Here is a 17,389-nt window from a genome sequence, read left to right on the forward strand (position 1 = left end):
AGATAACCAGAAACCCTATCCTGAAAGCCCTTTCCAGGCTAGTCTACCTGTGTATGCATGTGGTTTTATTCTTGTAAAGATGCATTGACCAAACTCTGGAACACAGACCTGATACTGGAAGGCAACCCACTCACACACGGATGCAGAAGGATAGTTCATTTTGTATCCTGGAATGGGCCCTCAGAGGCCAGTGCAAAACTCTGAAACAAAGGAAGTTGAATTCTGCTTGAAGGGGAACTCTGTTGCTTGGAGCAGCAGTTTAAAAAGGGAAGTGCTTTGGCCAGGATGGGGCAAAGAAATTATATTATTTCCCGAAATGCAACTGATACCTCTTGATATCTCTGAGGGTTACCACTATGGGTGCTATTTTGAGGAGAAGCCACTGATAAGTGGAAGGGTACATTGCCATAGAGCAAGTAGCATCAGGAGAAATAGAAATCCAGGGATGTCATAGCTGTGCTTTGGGATTCAAGCCCACCTGGCCCCAATTTTGTCAAAGCACTTACCTTTCTACACTAGAATCAGTCCGTTTATTTGCAAACTGTGATGTGGTGTAAATTGCTCTTAGACTATGGCTGTTGTGGTGGTTGGGCCTCCAAGGCCATCATTTTTGTTGCATAACTCCAGGAGCAAGGGAGTTCCTCATCCAGACCAGCTGCCCTTTTTGGTGGGGCCCTTTTTTGGCTTTGGAACCAAAAGCATCCACTCATTTGGTGCTTCCTCTTGTTCTACCCTCCGTTTCTCAACTGTTAATGGCATCTGTCTCCTGGATCCCACGCTCTTCAGCTTTTTGGCTGATTTGGAGAACAGTGACAGGTGCCTGCCTTCATCCCCTTTTAGATTCATTTATACCACAGATGTTTCTGTGAGATTGAACTCATAAAAAAACCTTAGCTTGGCAGGAAGACTAAATACCCCCAGACTATCCTGAGGCACCGAGTGGATGTCTCCTGAGCGAGCTGGACTCCCTGGGAAAGAAGCATTGTCTGCAACATTATATTATAGGAAATGTACCAAGAATGTCTTTGGGGTGGGGGGGTGTATCTTACTTTCTTTTTTTTTTTTTTTTAATGTTGTTTGTATATTTAGAGGTGGGCCATTTTCTGTGTTGTGATTACTTCTCTTTGACCATCTTCAGTGTTTGGGGCAATTGTAGACCCTGGTTTTTCTTTCTTTTGGTTGTATTGTTTACTGCACTAGGAAAAATATAGGGAAACCGCAGACAGTTTAAAGGAAAAATAGGTCAAAAAGAAAGCACACACACCTTAGGAGTGGGAGTTTTTGTTTTGTTTTTTAATTAAAAGCAAAACTTCGACCTGTAGTTTCCTTTTTTTTTTTTTTTTTTTCAAGAAGCCACCCACTTGAAGCCAAGTTTTTCCAACGGATGTTGGAAACCCTGCTGTCAAGCAAATGAAAACAGTTCTGTTCCTCAGATGGCTGTACATAGCTGGAGAAGCCCTCTAAGTTGGAGGGTCAATCATAAAAGCCTTAAGGGTGAGATTTCTGAGCCCCACACAGTTGTGGTTTTCAGCTTTAAAATTGGGGTTTTATTTTTCTTTTCAAAACATTTAATAGACAGCAGTCAGCTTAGAACAAGCCTTTGGTCCTTTATATATCTTTAGTGAGGAAAGTGGCTTTTATTTCTTGCTTGTTTAGGTTTCCTGTTGGTACATAAACAAAACCAATATTTCTGTCTAAGGCTAAAACTGTTACTTGAAGCTAGAAAGGCATATCATTCCTAATGCGGTTTTTAGGGACACTTTTCCTCTTTCCCAGAGACAAGAGGCCCAATTCAGAACAGAGGAGGAGAATACCTACACACTAGGTTCCTTTCTCCCCTCCATCAGAGCTGTTGGTAATATTTTAATATAGTATGAACATCATGCTTCCAAAGTCAAGAGATCTCCTCCTAAGGACAGAGCCTGTTTACTTTTACTTTCTGAATATTCCAGCTGGTGGAAATACACAAGCTTTGTTGTTTTCCTGGTCTTCCAATAGCCTGTCATTATTGCTAGATGCTATGGCACCCATTGTTGAGTTGGGGGGTTCTCTTTCAGGTCTGGTCCAGATGATCTCAGATGGGGTGAAATATATGCGAGCCATTCGTCTGTGCACAAGTATTTGCAATGAATCATTCCTCAGGCTGACTTGGCAGTAGCCATCTTTCTGTTCGTCCATTCAATAAACATTTATAAGTATGATCTATGTGCCAGGCTTTGTGCTAGGCACTGGCAGTACAGAGGTGAAAACACATTCCCTGCACTCAAAAAGTTCATACTCTAGAGACTCTCTAGAATTTATATTTGAATATAATTGGTTTCCTTTGTAATCCTATGTATTTTATTTCATGCATTGAAAAGCATTATTCCCAGAATCGGTCCGTAGGTTTCAGCAGTCTACCAAAGGTACAAAAAGGTTAAACCCTTCTCTAGTGAGATACTGAAACAGACCATTATATTGGAATAAATGCAATCATAGAGCTTTTGTCTGGGAGCTAGGAAAAACAAAGGGCCCTGGCCGGGTAGTCCAGTTGGTTAGAGCATTGTCCTCATATGCCAAGGTTGTGGGTTCAACCCCTGGTCAGGGCACATACAAGAATCAACCAATGAATGTATAAAAGTAAGTGGAACAACAAATTGATGTTTCTCTCTCTCTCAAGTCAATCAATAAATAAGTTAGGGGGGCCCTGGCTGGTGTGGCTCAGTGGTTGAGTGCTGGCCTGTAAATCAAAGGGTTGCCAGTTTGATTCCCAGTCTAGGGCACATGCCTGGTTTGTGGGCCTGGTCCCCAGTAGGGGGTGTGCGAGAGGCAACCACACATTGATGTTTCTCTCCCTTTCTCCTTTCCCCTCTTTAAAAAATAAAATCTTTAAGGGAGGAAAAAAGAACACAAAGGATAAAGCACCTCCAGTTTGGGGGCGGGGGTCAGCAAATATGGGAGTACTTCCTGAAGGTGTGACCTTAAGCTGATTTAGGAGAGACCATTTTTGGCTAGGTTTTCGGGGGTTATTTTGTACTCCATTTTCAAGTAGTTGGGTTTACTTATACAAAAGGAAAAAAATCCTTAGTCTTGCTGCTTTTGCCTCCAGAGCCAGGCAGTCAGCAGCAGAGGCAGTTTCTCCTAAGAGTACCCTACTGGAGAAAGCCAAATCATGTGTCAGCTTCTCTTGAGTTTCAATGAGATGAATCCAATGTAGGACTAGAGTTTAGTTGGTGGACGGTAAATGCCCAAACTTTCCTGTCATGCGGAATCTGCAAGGGCCTCAGAGTCAGCTGTATAACTGTCTCACCTTGGCCAAGTCCATGTTTGGCCCTCACCTTGTTCTTTTCCCTATTTCAGTCTCCTTCCATGACCCCACCCCCACAAAACAAAACAAAACAAAAAACTCTCCCAGTTTTTCTAAAATATAAAATGGACAATACTTCAGGATCCAAAGCCGGTTCACTGCAGTTTTTGGTTTGTTTCTTTTTATACCTTTGTCCACATTAGGGAAGAGGAAGCAATGTTAATCAAAATACCTTGGAAGTTAATTTCTGTTCAGTTGGTATGATAACTCTTTAGTGGAGGCATTTTATCCCATTTTCATAGAAGGCACAAAAGGTAAGTTTGTATGGTAGGAAGTATTGGTATTGGTAACATTTGATTATAAAAATAGCAAAATCAAGCATAAACTATGGGATTAGTAGTTTATTGAGTTATAACTGGTCCAGGCCAAGGAAGTAGGAAGGATAAAAAGAAGGTTGAATTCTGAAAATAGGCATGAGGTTGTGATTCATTTTGGGCCATCCTCCTGAGGAAATAGTCCTTTCTGAGAAAAATCTCAGATGCTAGGCCTGTCCCTGCATTTTCAAATAACTTATCTAGTACAGTTCCCTCACACTTAGGATACCTCCTCCCTGGGAAATTCTTATGCGGTCTGCAATGTACTACAATAACCACCTGTTGCACTAGACAAGGGATGGCACAGGATCAGTTCTGCTAGATTTGGACTCTCTTTGTTTCTGGAATTTCTCTTCTTAAGAAAGAAATCTATGCATTATAGAACAAACTAGAATTCCACAGTCCTGACTCAACCTGAAGACTTACTTTGTTTGGCCTATGTTTTTGTTTGTTTTAACTTTTAATTGAAGTATAAATACAGGAAAGTCACAAATCACCGTATAATTTGATACACTCAACAAACTGAACACACCCATAAAATCGGCTTCTAGATCAAGAAAAAAAAAGTTACCACCACCTCACCCAGCCAGAGTAACTACTATCTAGCTCTCTAACACCATAGCCTAGTTTTACTTGTTTTTGAACTCTTTTGTGACTGCCTTTTTTTCACTCAACATTATATCGTAAGATTCACCCATAATGTGAAATTGTAGTTGGTTCCTTCTCATTGCTCTGTAGAAACTGTTACTATGCCACAGCTGATCCACTTTGTTTTCTTACTGATTTTAGAGGGAGGAAGAAAGAACATCAATTTGTTCCACCAATTGATGCATTCATTGATTGATTCTTCTGTGTACCAAGGATTCAACCCCAAACCTTGGCACATTCAGATGATGGTCTAACCAATTGAACTACCCAGCCAGTGACAGCTGGTCCATTCTAATGATGGGCACCTGGGTAGTTTCCAACTCGGGGCTGCTGTAAAACATTCTTGCACATGTCTTTTTTTTTTTTTTAATCCTCACCTGAGGATATGTTTGTTTATTTTAGAGAGACAGGAAGAGAAATATCCATATGAGAGAGAAACATTGATCTGTTGCCTTGTACCCTGTTGGGGGATTAAATCCAAACCTAAGTATGTGCCTTGACTGGGAATTGAACCCACAACCCTTTGGTGTATGAGATGATGCTCCAGCCAACTGAGCCACCTGGCCAGGGCTCTTGCACATGTCTTTTGATGAACATATATATGTATTTATGCCTATATAGACTTTCAAAATTAGGCCAATTCACATGCAAAATACAAGATACAATTTAAACATACACACAGACCCTGGCCAGGTAGCTTAGTTGGTTAGAGGGTCATCCCAATATGCAAAGGTTGTGAATTTGATCCCTAGTCAGGGCACATACAAGAATCAACCAATGAATGCATAAATAAGTGAAACAACAAATCGATGTTTCTCTCTCTCTCTATCCCTTTTCTCTCTCTAAAATCAATAAATAAAAATTAAAGCCCTGGCTAAGTGGCTCAGTTGGTTGGAGTGTTGTCCTGTCTACCAAACCCAGTTTCGGGTTTGATGCATGGTCAGGACAGGTATGGGAGGCAACTGATCCGTGTTTCTCTCTCACATCTATCTCTCTCACGTTTATGTTTTTCTCTCTCTCTCCTTTTTTTCCCTCTTTCTCTCTCTCCCTTCCTGTCTTTCTAAAAATCAGTAAACATACCCTTGGGTGAGGATTTAAAAAACAGAAAAAGAAAGAGAAGGAGAAAAAGGCATGATCTGATAACATTGGGTTCACATTTCCTCATACCAACACTTGACTGGAATCAGGGCCTATCTTAGGTGGGGTACAGCTTCTTTACAGACCCTGTCCCTCCATGGTATGTATTTCAAACCTAGGCCTACTTAATTTAGTAGCTTTTTAAAAAATTCAGTAATCTCTTAGTACATTCTTTTCCTAGATAACTGCAAAGCTTATTTCCTCACACATTACCTTCTCAGAGAGAACTTTGCTGACCACTCACACTATGAAAAATGACAACTTTCCCCTGAACTATGCTTCCTATTTTCCTTTACCCTGCTTTATTTTTCTCCATTTTACTTATCACCTGGCATAAATTTATTTTTTCTCCCCCAGCTAGAATGGAAGTCCCATGAGAACAGGGACCTTTCTTATTTCTTAGTCACTGCTGTTTCTACAGTCCCTGGAACAGTGCCTGGCATGTAGTAGAACTTGATAGATATTTGATGCAATAGTGATCATAGTAATAATAACAACAACCAATACTTACTGAAGGGAAACTATGTACCAAGCAAGCATTGTTCTAAGCATTTCACATACACTAATCCATTTGATCCTCGCAGCAATTCCATGTGACGGGTAGCATTATTTACTTCATTTTACAATGAGGAAACCAATATATTTATCTTCTACTCAAAATAATACATTTGAAGCACAGTGTACCCATCAAATTCATTAGTCTTTAAATATACTAGAGAAGCTTAATACCTAAAAGGAACCCTTCAACAAATCATTTTTTAATGATGATGTTTTATTTGATAACATGTTTAGTTGCTCCTTAAGTTGTTTTCTTTATATTCCACTTCTAGCATATTAAAATTTTTAGTTTTAGGACTGGGCTTAGATCATGATACAATTAGTTGGAATTTCAGAGATCTGGGGCAGTGGAAGCTGATCAGATTTTGCTATCTGATGGGCAAGAAGTCTGGTTCGCCATCTCCCAGGAGTACTGGAGAGGGAGTACTGGAGTTTGGGAAAGTCCACTTATCTGATGAAGGGTTTTAGAACTTAGATCATCTGTCAACCCATCACACAAAGTACTGATTTATCACTTTGTTAATGGCCCTGCTTGAGATAATGTTGATGTCAGTGTTCCTGGTTAGCACTCCATTTTTTTTTCTGTTTTTACTTTTATTAGTATTTATTTTATGCTAATTAAATTCATTTATTTTATGCTAAATTTATTTTAAGTTTTTGTTTCTTCAGTTTCTTCTGGAATATCTTTCTCTTCTGTGCAACTTCCTCTTTTGATTTAGGAACGATCTGCTCTTTCTTAGTAAGGATCATCTCAGTGTGGCAGGGAGAGCTCCTGTAAGGGTTAATCCACCCATGAGCTCTGTGACTTCTGTGCTGCATCTTGGGAGCTTTGTTCACCTGGATGTGCTCAATGACCAGAGAATTTACATCTAAACCCTTAAGTTTGGCATTACTCTCTGCATTTAAAAAAAATTTATTGATGAGAGAGAGAGAGAGAGACAGACAGACAGACAGACTGATTTGCTGTTCCATTTATTTATGCATTCATTGGTTGATTCTTATATGTGCCCTGACCAGGGATTGGTGACAAACTGAGCTACCTGGCCAGGGCTTTACTCTCTGCATATTTAAGCCTGCGCAGCAAAAATTCAGCACTCTTTTTGGACAACCGACCCTATGTCCAGTCCCAATGTTTGGCGTGGGCACATCTACCAACTCCGCCATTATAACGACAGAATGGCACACCTTGCTTCTGTAAAGTGACATTCTTCAGATACTTGGTGGCTTTTTAAATATGCATACCCTTGACGGCCTGGGTAGTTTCACGAGTGTTCTTGAAATGAACACGGAGATTTGAACCTCTTGATTTGCATGTTTGTGGGGTTTTCTGGGTCAATCAAAGAGCAAAGCATTTTCAGAGGTCACCTCTGACCACTTTCCGGAAGAGCAGAACTCCTAATTTCTTTGCTAAACCTAACCCCATGTGCCAGTTGTTATATAGGGAACCTACTCCGTAGAACATGATAGTATTATAAAGCCTTTGCCAACTGAGCAAAAAGCAAACAGTCTCTAGCTCCAGGAACAAAAATGGAACTACTATGTCTCAGAAATGCTATGTTAACATTTCCATTGACTGAGACATTCAGAGAAAATTGGACATGGCCTCTCATATTCTTGCCTTATTTAAGTTCTCTGTAGCTACCACCCTAGGAGCAAAAGGGAAGGACTTATCTGTAAAAATTGTCACAAATAGTTTAGACACATTCATTGGTTTAACTATTTTTTCTTGGCACAGATTAAAATTGCACCAGGCCTTCCAGGATTCCCTAACTGCAATTCCCTTTGGCACTATTTCCAGAAATCTTGTTTATGCTTCATTTTCCCCTCCAGCCTGTTTTCTTAGATTGAGACTATAATGTAAACTGCTCCTTTGCACAATGCTATTTGGACTTTCAGACTCCATGTATCAATAAAAGAGATGCCTTGCCCCCCAAATCTTAGTAACCACATGAAATCCCCAACATTATATTTTACTAAATAAGTAAATATTTTTTAATGACCAACCCTTATTAGCATCTTTGAAAAGAAAGGGCATTTTAAAAAAAGATTTAATTTACTTATTTCTAAAGAGAGGGAGGGAAACACATGGGAGAGAATCATCTATCGGTTGCTTCCCACACATTCCCAACCAGGGACCTGGCCCGCCACTCAGGCATGTGCCCCCACCAGGAACCGAACCCATGACCTTCCAGTTCGCAGGCTGGCGCCCAAACCACTGAGCCACACAAGCCAGAGCAGAAAGGGCATTTTTAAAAAATATATTGATTTGAGAGAGAGAGATATTGATTTGATGTTCCACTTATTTATGCATTCAGTGTTTGATTCTTCTATGTGACCTGACTGGAGATCAAACCTGCAACCTCGGCGTATCAGGACAACACTAACCAACTGAACTACCTGGCCAGGGCAAGAAAGGGCATTTTTACATCAAAAAGGTAGGAGAGAAATAATCTCAGAATAAAGAAGAGTTCTCTACATTGAATAAATTTAGCTTTATGAAAAACAAATTACATTATCATTACCTTTCTCACTTCCTGGAGGACTCCTAAAAAATTCTGCTCTCACCTCTTAGACTCTGATTTGAATCTTCAAGTTTCCTTTACTGCTGGCTCTTTCTTGGTTCTTATTCTTTTCTGCCATTGATGTCTCTAACAGCTGCTCTTGGATATACACAGCTGTGAATTACTAGTGTTTTAAGGCCACCTAGCCCAGCTGTCTTTTCTTCCTTTAGCCTGTTCTCATGTTGCTCTTTTCACATCTCCATTCAGTGATTTATAAAACACATCTGCACTTTATTTATTGATTTTAGAGAGAGGGAGGGAAAGCGGGAGCAAGAGAGAGAGAGAGGGAGAGACACATCGATGTGTTGTTTCACTTATGTATACATTCATTGGTTGCTCTCTGTATGTAATCTGACCAGGGATTGAACCTACAACCTTGGTGTGTCCAGCCGATGCTCCAGCCAACTGAGCTACCTGACCAGGGCAATACATCTGCGCTTTAAAAAAGTCAATCATTACTTGATCTTGGGATTTCCACATTTTCTTTTAGCATTCAATTAAGCTAATTAAGTCTACACATTTAACTTTTTAACACTAATGGGCCCACCAGGTTTTCAATAGTAAAATGGGGTTTGATATTACTAGGGAGAATTTGGAAAATGAATGAGATATTTAAATTAATTCAACAAACATTTACTTAGTATTGGATTACAACAATTAATAATAAAAATATTCTTGCCCTTAAGCAGTCGGAGATTTATTGGAAAGGCAATATATAATCGAGGGGTTGGTTATCTTAAGCTGGGTCCATGGGATGGATGGGTTTGGGGCAGGGGTGTTTAATAAGATTGTAAGGAAACATTTGGGTGTATATGCATTTTTCTGAGAAGATTCATTACTACACTCATTAGATTCTCACCTGAGTCCAAGACTTGCAAAGCAAAAAGAAATTTGATGTAAACAGATACATTTAATATACCTAAATAAATTACTATAATGCCAATATCATGGGTGAATAAAAAATCAAGCACCCTCTTTCTGCTTGTGGGAAGAATAAACGTTCACTGATCATAGTCTTGTGACCTGAAGTTGGGTGGGAGAGATTGCCAAGGGCATTTGAGGCAGAAAGAACGGCAAATACAAAATTATGGGTTCCAGAAAAAAAATGTGCATTTGGGAGAAAAATTCAGTGTGGCTGGAGCACAAAGTACACAGTGAGAAATATACAGGCAACCAGAGATGGCAAGCTTTGTACACTGTATGGCCTAGAGAGAGCCAGGAGAAATCTTTAAAAATAAGTTTTTAGGCTGTCAGTTGTGTGAAGTATGTATTTCTCAAAGAAGGTCTCTCCTATCCCTGCCTTACTAAGAGGGTGATGGGCAATGAGATCCACTGTTCCTGAAGAGTATATAAAATCTGCCTTGGCCGGTATGGCTCAGTGAATTGAGCACTAGCCTGCGAACCAAAGGGTTGCTCGTTTGATTCTCAGTCAGGGCACATGCCTGGGGTGTGGGCCAGGTCCCCAGTGGGGGGCGCATGAGAGGCAACCACACATTGATGTTTCTCTTTTTCTCTCTCCTTCCCATCCCCTCTCTCTGAAAAGATAAATAAAAAAAAAATCTTAAAAAAAAGAGTGCATAAAATCTGTCCTCCTTTCTCTCCTTTATTCCCACTGCCCCTAGAAAGAGCTGTTTGGTTTCCACCTTCCAGAAATCTAAAATTGTGGAACTGGAAGGAAACTTAGAAGTTATTTTGGTCTAACTTCCTTATTTTACAGTCTTGGAAATAGCCTGAATGAGGAAATGATTCACTTTCCTTGTTTCCCCTTCTATCTCTCTGGTTTGGTGCTGGGCCTTTTGTTCTTCTCCCTCACTTCTGAGGCAATTTTATAGATTCCTTTAGCTTCAACTAACATTCTTCTATCCACAATTTGTATTCTCAGCCCTGTCATTCTGTTTATGCCCCAAACCCTTTAATTGTCTACAGAACACTTCTATCTGACGTTTTATCTTCTGAAACCCAGCATGTCCAAAGATACATTTTCTAAAGGATGTTGTTTATTTTTAGGGACAAGGGGAAGGAGGGAGAATGAGAGAGAGACACACACTGATGCGTGGCGTCTCCCATGCACACCCCCCAACCTGGGCCTGGCCTGTAACCTATGCATGTGCCCTGACCAGGAATCGAACCGGTGACCTTTTGCTTTGTGGGACAATGCCCAAACCACTGAGCCACACCAGTCAGGGCCAAAGATAAATTTATAATTTTTCCCCACCCCTACAAATCTCCTCCAGTTTTCCCCACGTTAGAAAATGGCACCTCATCCACCCAATTGCTCAAGTCAAACCAGGTCTCATCCTTGATAATGCTTATTTTTAGTGCCTTCCCCCTAATTCAATCAATCAATGGATCACTAAGGCCTCACATTTTACCTCCTAAAATCTCTATTTCTCACTGTCGTCATTACCACTACTATATTAGACCATTACCTTTTGCCTTGACTTAACGGCAATACTCTTCTAATTCCTAATCTTCTCTTTTCTCCCTAAATCTACTTCCCACACTGCAATCAGAGTTAACGAGTTAACAACAATGTCTTAAATATAAATCTGAGAATGCTTTGCTCCTATTAACCCTTTACTGGCTGATCATCGTTTGTAGTTAACATCTAAGGTTCCAATTTTTCTCCTTTCTGCCCAAGTTTCCAGTCTTATCTGGTGCCACAGTCTCTCTCAGGCTGTGCCAGTCATGTTGGCCTTCTTTTAGTTTCTCACCAGTGCCAAGCTCTTTCTCTGCTTGGGGCCTTTGCACATATTGTTTCCTGACTCCCTTCCCTCACCTTCTTGTTATTCTTCAGGCTTTAGCTGAAGGTTACCACCTCAGGGAAAACTTCCTTTGCCCCCTGCACCCCCCAGGACAGGTCCCTTTCTTACTGTACTTGGCACAACTGTAACTGACTAATTATTTGTTTACAGTTGGTTTCCCTGACTAGCCTATAAGCTTCGAGGGAAAGTAAACTCTTAAAATGTTCTCTCCAGCACATTGCCTGGGCCTCAATAAATACTGGTTGAAAGGGATTGAATGCTTGATCTACCCAGTTGCAGAGCTGAAACTAGAGCACAGACCCATTACTGGCACGGTTTTGTTTTCTCAAACCATGAGGGTCACATAAGATGATACCCCACACTCCAGACTTCTGCTCCCTTTTTCCAGTGACTAAATACATCACTCTTCTGTTTCTGTTCAAGGGGCCTATTAAAGCCACTCTGGTGAACTAAAATCCAGGTTCAGAGATTACCTTTCCCCCTAAGAATAGCAACTCCCAGAAGACAGAAAGTAATCCCAAAGGAACTAATCAAAATTTCATCATTGGAGAGAGGGAATTTCACTACCATGCCTTAATGGAATTATAGGGAAGGAATCTACAATGTACTGGACTTGCTTTAATGTCTTCCTTTTATTATTTATTTTTGATTTTTATTTATTGATAGATATATGGAGAGAGACATTGATTTGTTGTTCTGCTTATTTATGCACTGATTGGTTGCTTCTTGTAAGTGCCCTGACCAGGAATGAAACCCCACAACTTTGGCATGTCGGGACAACGTTCCAACCAAGCTAGCTGACCAGGGCTACTTAATGTCTTAAAAAAAAACAACAACTTTATCTTCACAACAAGCCTTTTAAGGAGATATTAGTATCCCCCTTTACCATTTATCAAATGGCAAGTTTAGTAATTTACTTAATATTGCAAATCTGGTGGGGAGGCCAGTATTTAGTCCCACCCCCTCCCAGGTCAATCCTCCATTTATGATACCGTGCTGCTTCCTATGGTAAGTGTAGGCAACTGTTTACAGTTTATACATAAATCTGGGCCATGGGGTTAACTGGCTGAGTATCATTTTTTTATTATTAATCCTCAGCCAAGGATATATTTACTGATCTTTAGAGAGAGAGGAGGGGAGAGAGAAATATTGATAGGTTGCCTTCCGTACTAACTGGGGATTGAACATGCAACCTATATATGTGCCCTGACTGGGAATCGAACTTGCACCCGTTTGGTGCATGGGGCGATGTTCCTCCTATCAACTGAGACACCCCGCCAGGGCCAGACTGAGTATCTTTAAAGAAGGTTTACTAGATTTCTTTTATTTCTTTGGTGGGACCTATGGTCTGTGACTTGACATTTTACTGTCTTTTCCAGTAGTCCATCACATCTGGTGCCTAACTTTATTCACCCCAACCTTAAATGCGATTATGGAAAGAAAAAAATGAATTGAGCACTCAGTGCATATTTATGATGCAAAACCCAGTATGTTGTGTTATCATTTCTTTTACTACTGAGTCCACCAAAGCCTCCTGTATCCAGGGAGTGGATGCCATCAGGTTGATACTTAACAGTGCATTATTTATCTGTTTACTACTATTTGCAATACCAAAAGCTATTAGGAGATGGGCTGTCCAGATATCAAATATCCCTGCATGAGTTGGGTTTGTCTCTGATTAAAAATGCTTTTGCCTGTCCTTTAATCACCTCTGGATTCTGGTTCTTGAAAACAGGTTTTCTCTTGGGGACAGAGGGACACTATTACATTTGTGTGTGTGTCAGATACATTTATTTAACAGCTTTGTGACCTTGGACACAGAACTTAGATTCTGTTTCCCAGGTTGTAAAATGTAGCAACTAATTGGTATTTAGAAGATGCCGAAAACCTTTATAGGGTTTTGAAAACACATAACAACAAAACCTAACACAGCAGGTATTCAAGTAGCATTAATTTCCTTTCTTCCTCAGATAAGGACATTTCCTTTCCAAGTCCATAGACTTATAGATTCTCTGGACTTGTTGAAAGTACGTGAAAAATTTTGTTTAGATGTGTGAGTGTGTCCTTCTTGGAACTAAAGGCCACAGTTTAACAGATTATTACGGGGGCCAGTGACCAACCTAAAAAATTGTAGATGGTCTCCCCTGCAATGCTAAAGGGTGACTATCTTTTGCAGGGGACCAAATTTTTGCAGATGTTTTTGTTCTCTGGGTACTATTACTTTTTTGCAGTCTGCTAACAGAGGAGGATAACCAGGCACCTGGGGAGGGGGTGTCTTTCTGAGGTAGGGCCCCCATGAAGTTTCCCTCTAGGCTCTGTGACCCTTTTCGGGTTCCTCCCCAGATGGGGGTGGGGTGCCATCTGCAGCTTTATTTTATGGTCTCTCAGGCTTCAGGGATCTCTTCCTCACTGAAACACTCGTTTTTGTGGATTTTCGGAAGCTAAAGTTCCTCTCTCCAGGTGTTAGTTAAAAACCTCGTGGTGCGACCCAGCCGTCCCCACCTTCCTAGGCCCCAGCCCCGAGGTGGTGGGGGCGGGGAGCCAGAGCGAGCCGCTTCCGCTCCTCCAGCCCACCAGAGGGCGCTGCGGCCCCGCCTCGGCCTTTTCTAGGAGCTGTGCGCCGGGACCCTTCCGCGTGGGTGAGTGAATGTGAGAGTCAGCGTCGCGCTGCGCTCGCCGTCCGCCGCCGCCGCCGCCGCTCGGCGCCCTATTTCAGCCGCCAGGGGCGGGCGCGCGCGCGCGCGCGTCGAGACATAGAGACGGGCGTTGCGTTCCGGGGCTAGAGCGTCGCCGAGTCGGAGCCGGAGCCCGAGCCGCGCGCTGTGTCTCCGCTGCGTCCGCCGAGGCCCCCGAGTGTCAGGGACAAAAGCCGCCGTCGCGCCGCCTGCTCCCGCCGCCGGAGCTTCTCCGCCGCCGCCGCCACTCTGAAGAGAGTCCGCTGCCCTCGCTACCTGTGAGGATCCGAGAGCCATGTCGGCTAGCAGCCTCTTGGAGCAGGTACAGGCCCGGCCCGCATGCCTCGGCCATTGTGTGAGGAGAGAGGGAGCCCGACTAGGCCCGGGCCCGCCGCCCCCGGCCGGGCCGGGCCGAGGCGGCGCCTCTCGCGGGCCGGGGTTCGGGCCTCTCGGGCCGGCCGCGCCCTGCGCCTCGCCCTCGGCCCGCTCTTCCCGCTTCTTCCAGGCCCTCGGCGCCCAACGCCCGCTCCGGCTGCCCTCCTCGGCGGGCCTCGTTTCCCCCCCCGTGTTCCCGTCCCCTTCCTTGAAGCCCCGCTGCCCTCGCGTTGCCTCTGGCGCGTCCCCCCTCTTTCCCCCCCGCGAGCCCCGCCGGCCTAGCGCGCTTCCCCGCCTCCCGCTGACGGCCTCCCCCTCTCCCTGCCCTTCCTGACGCCTCCCCTCAGGCCTGCGCCTTTATTCCCTGCTCGGGGCCGCCTTTAACTTGTCTTCCCTTTCCCATTTCTTCCTCGGACAACTCGCTGCCCGGCCGCGTCCCCTGCGCCCGCAGAGACCCAAAGGTCAAGGAAACAAAGGTGAGCCCGGCTTCGCCGGTGGCCCCGGGCCGGGCGGGGGGCGCCGAGCCGTGGGGGCGGGGCGTCGGGCAGCCCTAGCCTCGCAGGTGCCGCACACTTAGGCGTTCGACCCTTTCGGCGTGTTCGTGCAGCTGGCGGTCAGCTTTTTAGCGAACAAGGGGTAATTCATTAAGGGTGGGGGTGGATTGGGTTTTGAAATGTCTCAGGTCCTTAGTTTCCTGTATGTCTTAGAAGGGCTTTTGTTTTTCGTCCTCGTGGATCGCACTCTGGAAGTGCTCCCATGTGACCGGGGCTGGGGGGGAGCGGGAGGGCACTGAGATCGAGGGGAGCCAGGAAGATGACCTTTTTGGATCAACTTGGCGCTCTGGGTGGAGGGAGGCGTTTTTCCGAATACTGCCCAGCATTCACTCTCGGCCTTATCCTTTCGACATTCAAACTTAATTGCTCCGGTTATGATGTATTTGATTAATTTGGGAGGGAGATTGTATGATTGAGACGCTCGTAATTTTAATTTTTTCCTTTAGTACAAAATGGATCTGTACATCAAAAGGATGGATTAAATGATGATGATTTTGAACCTTACTTGAGTCCACAGGCAAGACCCGTGAGTACTTAAGCCATTTACATTCCTGATCAAGGGTGTATACCATTCTTTCTCTTCCCCCATGAATGAGTTGCATTTTCAGGGGTGACTTTTACTAGTAGTCAGGGTGTTATAAAAAGTTGTTAGGAATGTTAATAGACTGTTCAGATTCCCATCTTTTGTCAGGAAACATATGTGCTCGTAGACTAGTTCTCATGACATTTTACAGGGCACTCATGTTAACACCTGTTTGAGTAATTCTTCTTCCTTAGCAAGAATATACAATGCCAAAGTTAATCCTTCCCAGTTAAATATTCTGAAATTTCATTCCCAAAACCTTCCCCCCCCCCCCCCCCCCCCCCGAAAATTAGATTCACATGTCATGGAAACAACTAATTAAAAGATCAGCTTTACTCAGTACTGCAGAGCTGGGTATTCTTCCTCTCCTCTGGTCACTAAAGTGAGTGGGGTCTTAGATTAGAACTATTTTGGAGTTATATACTTGTTTTTCAAGTTGAACTATATCTGCATTTACAGAGACCAACCTTGTAGCTACCTTTGGATTCTCACATAAGGAGCTATAGGATTCACAAAATGGAGTTAAAAGAAGATAAAATACTGCTAAGCACAAATTAACATCAAGAATGGTTGAGGTTTTTGCAATGTAATCTATCTTCTAATGTGAAGATAGTTGCTTAGAGGTACATGACCTGTGCATATAGAAATTTCTTTAATGTGGCAGTTCTTTTGCATAAATACCTTCTTTCCCAAAGACATAGTTACAAAGTTGTAGCAAATACAACTCCCAAACTAATAAACCAAAAAGAACATAGGAAATAACTCAACCAAAATATCCTAAGAGAAGAAGCTTATGGAACACTTACATAAATTCTGAACAGATGCTGTATGATAGGTGTAATAGTGTAGAATAACTTGATGTATTAGCGTATGTCCATATCTGGATGTAATTCTTACATAAAACTTTTAGATTCTCTGTGTAAAATTTTCTGTATTGAATATATAGAAACCACTTAAGCCAGTGATCAGAAAAAAGTTTTTTGCAGAAAACAACCAGTTAATCAGGAAAAGTAGGGAAGGAAGTAGAGGAATGAACTATTAATAGGTTCCTGCTATTGAAGTAGTTTGCTTACATAATCATCATAACAGGGAGAGTTGGAGCATTTGGAAATATAATTCTAAGTGGTTCTTGTGAAACATTGTGTAATTGAGATTTTTGAGCTCGGGGGCATGTGGAAACCTGCTGGTTCAGGTGTAGAATTTAGCTGTATAATGACATAACCTGTGATATTAAGTCCTTTTTTTTTTCTTAAATAAGCTAAAGCTTAAATGTCTTTATTTTTTAAAAAACTGGAGGGAAATAGAAATCTGGTTTAGTGGAAAATCTGAGAATCTTTGTCCATGGTAATTTACCTTCAAGAGTAATTCATCTACTTTTTAATCAGTTTTTCATCATCTTATGTTAGAATAATCCTTCAGGTTTAATCCAGTCATTATACATTGAATTTTTTATACATAAAAGTTTTAACACTATCTTTGAGAGATACTCTTAGTTTTAAGAGAAGTCTTTGAAAAGACAGGGTTTTTTTGTTTGTTTTAAGGAAAATTCAGATTGGCAGAGAAAAACTCTGCTATTTAGATTACATTAGTGGAAACATTTAATCTTCAAGAGATGTGTTTTAGTGGCTAGGGAGAAGTACTCAGCTTTGGTAATACAAACTTAAAGCCTAAGATAATGGTGGTCATCCAAGTCTCTTAAGAATAAAATTCCGTATTTTGAGTAGTTAATGAATTCTTACATACCAGAGCTATGTTGAAGTTAGGGTAAAGTTCTCCGTTGAGTTGAGCTGTGTTTACATCTATAGAGACCAATTTTATATATCTCTAGCTTCTCATTTTAAGGGACTATATTGTGAGCTATATAGGATTTATT

General features: G+C 42.2%; 1 protein-coding gene across 1 annotated transcript in view; it reads left to right on the forward strand.

Moving 5' to 3' along the window:
- The first annotated feature begins 13,919 nt into the window (after positions 1 to 13,919).
- The window catches only part of YTHDF2 (YTH N6-methyladenosine RNA binding protein F2), a 28,473-nt gene continuing 25,003 nt past the window's right edge, over positions 13,920 to 17,389 (forward strand). Inside the window, exons 1-3 of the mRNA XM_024554467.3 lie at positions 13,920 to 14,326; positions 14,831 to 14,855; positions 15,380 to 15,459. Coding sequence (XP_024410235.1) covers positions 14,300 to 14,326; positions 14,831 to 14,855; positions 15,380 to 15,459 — 132 coding nt within the window. The 5' untranslated portion in view covers positions 13,920 to 14,299. The remainder of the gene's footprint in view (positions 14,327 to 14,830; positions 14,856 to 15,379; positions 15,460 to 17,389) is intronic.

This window comes from Desmodus rotundus, chromosome 3, assembly GCF_022682495.2.
Source record: "Desmodus rotundus isolate HL8 chromosome 3, HLdesRot8A.1, whole genome shotgun sequence".
NCBI lineage: Eukaryota > Metazoa > Chordata > Mammalia > Chiroptera > Phyllostomidae > Desmodus > Desmodus rotundus.